The sequence below is a fragment of the Arvicola amphibius genome, chromosome 12 (assembly GCF_903992535.2).
Source record: "Arvicola amphibius chromosome 12, mArvAmp1.2, whole genome shotgun sequence".
In the NCBI taxonomy this organism is placed as follows: Eukaryota; Metazoa; Chordata; class Mammalia; order Rodentia; family Cricetidae; genus Arvicola; species Arvicola amphibius.
In genome coordinates this window covers 115,543,420-115,550,236 of record NC_052058.2, presented here as the reverse complement: position 1 = coordinate 115,550,236, position 6,817 = coordinate 115,543,420, and the positions used below count along the sequence as shown (strand labels likewise).

The following is a 6,817-nucleotide window of genomic DNA, read 5'->3' as shown; positions in this document are numbered from 1 at the left end:
AGCTCGGAGCATGAGTAAATAAATAATTTTTATTTATTTCTCTCGAAATATGATGGGAACCGTACAATGAAATGAAAACCTGGTTGCCCTCACAATACGTCAGAACGCAAAGCATGAATCAAGGCTATCCAGAGACCCTTATTAAATACAATGATCATAAGAGATAACGTTAAAAACCCTAAGGACACTAATTTCCCAACGTGCAAGCAGAAAGAGCACACATCCTCACCGCACAGGGACGCACTGCATCCCGCAAGCCGAGACGCAGCTACAAGCTGGTCCCGCGTCACCCCCGAACCCAGTTCGGCAGCTGCAGGGACTCCCGCAGGCACAGCCTCCACTTCCGGCGTCGTCGGGGCCGCGCGATTCGGAAGTCTCGCGAGAGCAGCCGCCAGGCCGCGGAGACTCCTGATAGGTAGGTGGCGGGCCTGGCCCGGCCTTGGGCTTCCGGGAGCCGGATGGACCGACTGCTTGAGCGCGATGTGTGTGAGCTCGTCCGGCGGGTCACTGGCCTGCGGGAGCAAGCGGACCCCAACTTCCGACTGGCGCTGGACTTCGTGTGGTCCAACTTCAGGTGTGGGGTCGCGGCTGCGGGCTGGCGGGCAGGGGTGCGGCCTCCTGGGAGCCGCCGGCTGCTGCTGTGCCTCGGTCTCCCCGAAGTGCCCTTGCGAGAAACGTGCTTTGAAAACGGAGTCAGCTGTTGGTTGATTCTGCTCTCTCTAACGGAGTCCACTGTACATCAAAAGTATTTTGTTAATTGCTGAGAAAATGAATGTTAAGTCTCACCAACTCCCCTCTTCTTGCTCAGGCCGCTTGCAGATTCCCCTGATTCTGTGTCCTCCTTTCTTTTCGCATAAAACAGACTCAGATTCTACTGCTGAGCAACGCGTCACACGCCCAGTAAAATTCTCATTGAACACGGAACAGTTTGTCAAAGTCTGCGATCTGGATTTATAAGCCCAGACATGAGTATCTTCCTAGTTTGTGAGGATACAGACATGGAAAGCATGCCAAGTGTCCAAAATCACAAGTGCAGTTTTTAGTTGTAATCTATAATGATTCATAAGTCATGGAACTCAAAAAGTAATTGTGTCTTTAGCAATTTTTCTCATACTTCTAGCGGCAGGAGGCAGGTGTTGATGTTTGAGTTGGGAAAGAATTAAGATGTTGCATGGTATAACAACAGTACCAAAAGCATATCTGTCACCAGGAGAAAAGTTGTCTTTCACGTTGTATTACAACTACTTCAGGTTATTCCCAAGTGTTCTTTATTATTACATTAATGACAGTCTTTGATCCCACTGCTGATGTTTAGGTTCTATTGTTTAGGTTCTATTGTTTATGAGTGATTTGCCTTTGTGTGTGTGTGTGTGTGTGTGTGTGTGTGCCATTGCCATGTATGTGCCTGGTGCCCGTGGAGACCAGAAGAAGGCAGCTACCTTGGAATTGGAGTTATAGACAGTTGTGGGTGCTGTGAATGGAAACTGGGTCTCCTGGAAGAATGGCAAGAACGCTTAACCTCTGAGCCATCTCTCCAGACCCCTTACCAAAGCTTTTTAAATATTTGGTAACTGTACTTGAATATGCTTGCTTTTCTTTGTATTTCATTTTGTGTGTTTATAACGCAAAATTAATCAGAGGATGGGTGTTAAGACTTCCACAGGACTTCTCTCTTATATTGAAAAGACAAAGGAAAGCCAGGCATAATGATGCATGCCTGTCATTGCAGCACTCAGGTGGCTCAGGCAGGAGGATTGCTGTGAGTTTCAGGCTATCCTTAGCTTCCCAGTGAGTGCCTAGCCACATAACAAGACCTATCAAAAACCCTAGGAAACTTTGTTATACTGAACGTGGGATCTGGAGAACAGGGTTGTGAGGAGTATCGGGCATATGTAGGAATGCAGAGAGCATTCCTATGCTCAAGCTATGCTTGAGCTATATGGCAGAATTGGCATTAAAAACTGCATTTATCTTCACCAGATTTCATCATTTCTTGGATGTCAACAGTCACAACATACAAAAAACAATAGAAGGGTATGTTGAGTCTCTGTATATCTTCATATATTTATTAATGTTTTCATCAAGATCCTTTGCTATCAGTTGATTTTTTTAAAAAATATTTTAGGATTTATGAAAAATTCACCATTCATTCTGACCTCGGCAAAGCTGCTAGTTGGAAGAGACTAACTACAGAGTTTCTAAATGCGTCACTCCCCGGTGTGGAGAAAACTAAGGTGAGCCTTCAGGCTTGTGCTCTCTGTGCTGTGTTCATTCTCTCCATGCTGTGTTTGTTCTCTGCGGTGCGGTTATCATCAACTCGGCACCTCTTCCAGACATCCCCTGGCTCGAACAAGTTAGCTGTTGCCTCAGATTTGCTGTGAAGTGAGCAGTGTGCTCTTGTTCGCTTTTCTCACTTGGTATTTGCTGCCGTTATGAAATCCGCGGTTGGCATAGCTTTCAACATTGCCTGGTTGCCTTAAACTTTTCAGATAGCACCTGCTACATCCCAATTGTCAGGATCCCCAAGGTGCAGTGATTTGCTACAAGTACTCTCAGAATGTCGAAGTCTGGTATTTTCATTGTTGCGGTTTATTACCATTTACAAATATAGACTGCAGTCATGAGAGACTGTGGAGGTGAATAAAGCAGAAATGAAGCATGTATGTGATAGGCTGTGCCTTGAGTTTCTGTGAGTGTACTCTGTAAGGCTCACCCAAGAAAAAAACTACCTAATGATGTACTTCTCAAAATGTTAAGTGAGTCTTGGTTGGTGAAATTGAGATTACATCGTTTGTTTGCTAGAATGAGGATGTGTATATGTGTATGTGTGTGTTTGTGTTTGTGTATTCTTGCGTGCTCTCCCTTATTTTTGTTGTTGGTGGTGTTTACTAGGTCTTTTGAGAATTTCCTACAATGAGTTTTGACCATGTTCACCCCCACACCAAATCCTCCCAGATTCATCCCTTCTTCCCTACCCACCCAATTTTGTGTCCTATTTTATTTTAACCCATCAAAGCTAATTTTTAAAAATAATTTGTTTAGTTTTATATCATATGCATTGGTGTTTTGCCTGCATGCATGTCTGTGTGGGGGTGTCAGATCTTGTTGTTGCCATGTGGGTGCTGCAAACTGAACCCAGGTCTTCTGGAAGAGCAGTCAGTGCTCTTAACTGCTTAGCCATCTGAATCCCCCCATCCAATCTAGTTGTGCTGTCTATGTAGTCGTGGGTGTGTGGCCTTCCACTGGAACATGGTCAGCCTGCTGGCAATACTCCTAAGGCAGTGATAGTGTACAGTCCTTTAATCCCAGCACCTGGGAGGCAGAGGCAGGCAGATGCCACAGACCGCCTCTCGTGGAGACCACCGACCGCGGGAGAACAGGGGTGAAGGCTAGGAGAAATCAGGAATCGGCGAGGAAATGACAGACAGACACACTCAATAAGGTTGAATATGCTGTTGCAAATTTACTGAAGTTCAAGCATTAGTTTTATAGGATTACAGAAGGAAGTTGGCAAACAAAAAGCTTAACATGAGAAGAATGATTACAGGCAATAATCAAAAAGCCTTACATGAGAGAAATGATTACGGACAATTGATTGTTTCCAGTATGCCTTGTGGTTAGGGCCAGGTGGGCAGAGCTCTTCTTTGAAATCCGTCTCACACCATTAACCAACTGCTTTCTCATAGCCCTAAATCATATCTGTTCTCATGGTAACCCAAAACACCATTCTTTAGGGTTTTACTCCCAAGTCTTGCTCAGATAGTGAATAATTGGTTTCTTAATGTCAAGAATCCTGCCTTTCTCTCTTATCTAAAATGCACCTGGGGTTTCTCATTCTGGCTAGCCTCTCCTATCTTGAGCTCCTTTTGTTCTAGGGTATTCATAAGTTTTCCCAGAGAGTGAGCCAGAGTCCAATATGCCTCAGTAGTTTGATTATTATTGGTAATATCCTGGAACATCTCGATCCGCTGGCAAGATAAAAGAACTACACAGAATACAGAAACAAAGAACAGAAAGCTCAAATACAGCGCCAGGGCTAGCGAGGGTGAGTTTGCTGATCCGGAATCATGGCTGTGGCTGATTGCCAGGGAACCGCCTGGGGCTCAGCTCCTGGGAGCACAGACCCCAACCCTTCAGCGTAGTTCCACCTTAGTGGCATTTTTCTGCTACACAGGCGTGACAGCCGTGGGCATAGCAGGCAGATCTCTGGGTTCAAGATCCGCCTGATTTACAAAGCATGTTCCAGGACAGCCAGAGCCAGAGCTATTACACAGAGAAACCCTGTCATGGAAAACCAAAGAGAAAAGAAAAGGAGAACCAGACTTAATGCCACTTAGATTTCATATCTGTGTAAACATTTGGACTGTGAAGAATGTTTAGAGATAAGAATTTATTGATGGTAACTCATGTTTTTTGAAACAAGGAAAGTGCAAGTGTAAATTACTCAGTCTACTCTGAGAAACGCTCACCAGCCATCCTCACTTTCTTTTTACAGACAGATACCCATTATTCCATACTGTCCCTCCTCCTGTGTCTGTCTGATTCTCCCTCCAACAGCAGCTATGTGGAGACGCCGAGAGACAAAGAAGTGGGTATGTTATCAGAGTGATTTCATTTCCTAGTAATTGTTTGGATTTTTATTTAAAGTTGTAAAAAATCCTTTGCAGGGCTAAACAGAGAAGCCCTATCTTGAAAACCAAAAAAATTGTAAAATCTGGAAATTAAATTATTTCTGTTGCTTTGGATGGACTTGCAAAATTTCACTTAAAATGTAAGCTCTGTGCACTTGGAGAGATGGCTCAGTGGTTAAGAGCACTGATTGCTCTTCCTGAGGTCCTGAATTCGATTCCCAGCAACCACAAGGTGGTTCACAACCATCTGTAATGAGATCTGGTGCCCTCTTCTGGCATAAAGGCATACATGCAGGTAGAACTTTTTATGGTGAATTAATTGAAGTGATAAAAGATGCGTTAAATTCGGATTTATTGCTTTTCTCTTTTTTCTTTTTCTTTTTTTTCTCTTTTTAAGACAAAGTTTCACACACATCAAACTGGCTTCAAGCTCACTATGTAGACAAGGATGGCCTTGAATTTCCTTAAGTTCAAGGATTACAGGTGTTTGCTGCTGTGCCGAGCTAATGCAGTATTAAAGAGCCAGCCTATGGCTTCGTGCATGCGAGGCAAACATCAGACACCACCCCAGTCAGAAGTATCTCAATATTTGTTAACATGGTTTTTTTGAAGGTATTTTGAGTTTCATGTGGATTTCTTTTCCTGTGCTTTTGTGGTGCTTAGGATTTTTTTTTTTCTGCCAGATATTTATGATAAAGCTAACGAGGTTCCTTTGTTAAACTTTAGAAAAGAAAGATGATTTTGACTGGGGGAAATACTTGATGGAAGGTGAAGAGATTGGCCTTGGTCCAGATGTCGACACACCAGTAAGTGGCTGTGGTTTTGACACTGCACGTTATAAGTACCTGTCCATTTGGCAGCAGTAGACTTAGTGTGTCTCTGTAGTGATGAGGCGAGCAGGCCTGCTTTTTGTCCTGCCTGGCTTCTGCATGGCTAGCTTTATACCCAAAATAACAACACACAAGTTGTATTCATTTGAACACTACTTGGCCCATTCGCTCTAGCCTCTTACTGGCTAATTCTTACATCTTGATTAACCCATTTTTAATAATGTGTGTAGCACCACGAGGTGGTGGCTTACCGGGAAAGATTCAGCATGTCTGACCTGGTGGCTGGCTCTATGGCGACTGACCCAGAGAGGAGAGGCATGGCGATTGCCTCACTTCCTTCTTCCCCCCAGCATTCTGTTCTGTCTACTCCACCCACCTAAGGGCTGGCCTATCAAATGGCCAGTTTCTTTATTAACCAATGAAATCAACACAAAACAGAAGACCCTCCCACATCATGTCCCTGCCATAGAACATGCTATCTAAACAGGAATTCTCTTCACTAAGCCAGTGAGTTTGGCTTCTCAGGTAAAGGGGCTTAGTGCCAAACCTGAACACCTGAGTTGGATGGAGAGAAGCAACTTGTGCAAGTTGTCCTCTGACCTGCACATGTGAGCCATGGTGAGCAGCTCATTCATGTGTGTGTGCATAATATTCAGTATCTCTGAGTAAAATTTAATAAAGTCATGCTTTAAAAAGTTAACTATGGAAGATTTACTAGGATTTTAGGCCAAATCAATGTATGTCAATACAGTTTACATATTATGTAATACTGTAGTAGAGCTATTTGGTGTGTTTTTAAACAGAAGAAAAAAGAAAACTTCTCAAGTTACAGTACCCTTCTCTAGAACAGATGTGTGTAGATAGGTCAGTGCAATAAATGTACCCAGGGATTGATCATGTTTAGTTCCTACTGTACTGTAAGTCAAAGAATAGCTGTTCCCAGTGACTGATCATGTTTAGGTCCTACTGTACTATAAGTCAAAGAATAGCTGTACCCAGTGACTGATCATGTTTAGGTCCTACTGTACTGTAAGTCAAAGAATAGCTGTACCCAGTGACTGATCATGTTTAGGTCCTACTGTACTGTAAGTCAAAGAATAGCTGTACCCAGTGACTGATCATGTTTAGGTCCTACTGTACTGTACTGTTGGTCAAGAAAATTTGAAAAGCAAAACTTACTCTCATAGACACTGCCTCAAAGAAATAGTGCATGCTGGATTCTTTAGAATTCAGAATTATTTCTTGCTATTTCTAGTCACAGAAATTCGAATTCACATATGCACAATAAAATAAAACTGATGAAGTTCAAACTAGGGAAAATTGAGTTTTCTGTAGTCTTTGTGACTGACTCACAGA

General features: G+C 43.3%; 1 protein-coding gene across 2 annotated transcripts in view; it reads left to right on the top strand.

The window, feature by feature from the left end:
* The first annotated feature begins 444 nt into the window (after positions 1–444).
* Positions 445–6,817, top strand: part of Tubgcp5 (tubulin gamma complex associated protein 5) — a 44,845-nt gene continuing 38,472 nt past the window's right edge. For both annotated transcript variants that reach the window (XM_038313782.1, XM_038313781.1), the window contains exons 1-5: positions 445–574; positions 1,981–2,034; positions 2,126–2,234; positions 4,496–4,592; positions 5,358–5,437. In XM_038313782.1, coding sequence (XP_038169710.1) covers positions 459–574; positions 1,981–2,034; positions 2,126–2,234; positions 4,496–4,592; positions 5,358–5,437 — 456 coding nt within the window. In that variant the 5' untranslated portion in view covers positions 445–458. The remainder of the gene's footprint in view (positions 575–1,980; positions 2,035–2,125; positions 2,235–4,495; positions 4,593–5,357; positions 5,438–6,817) is intronic.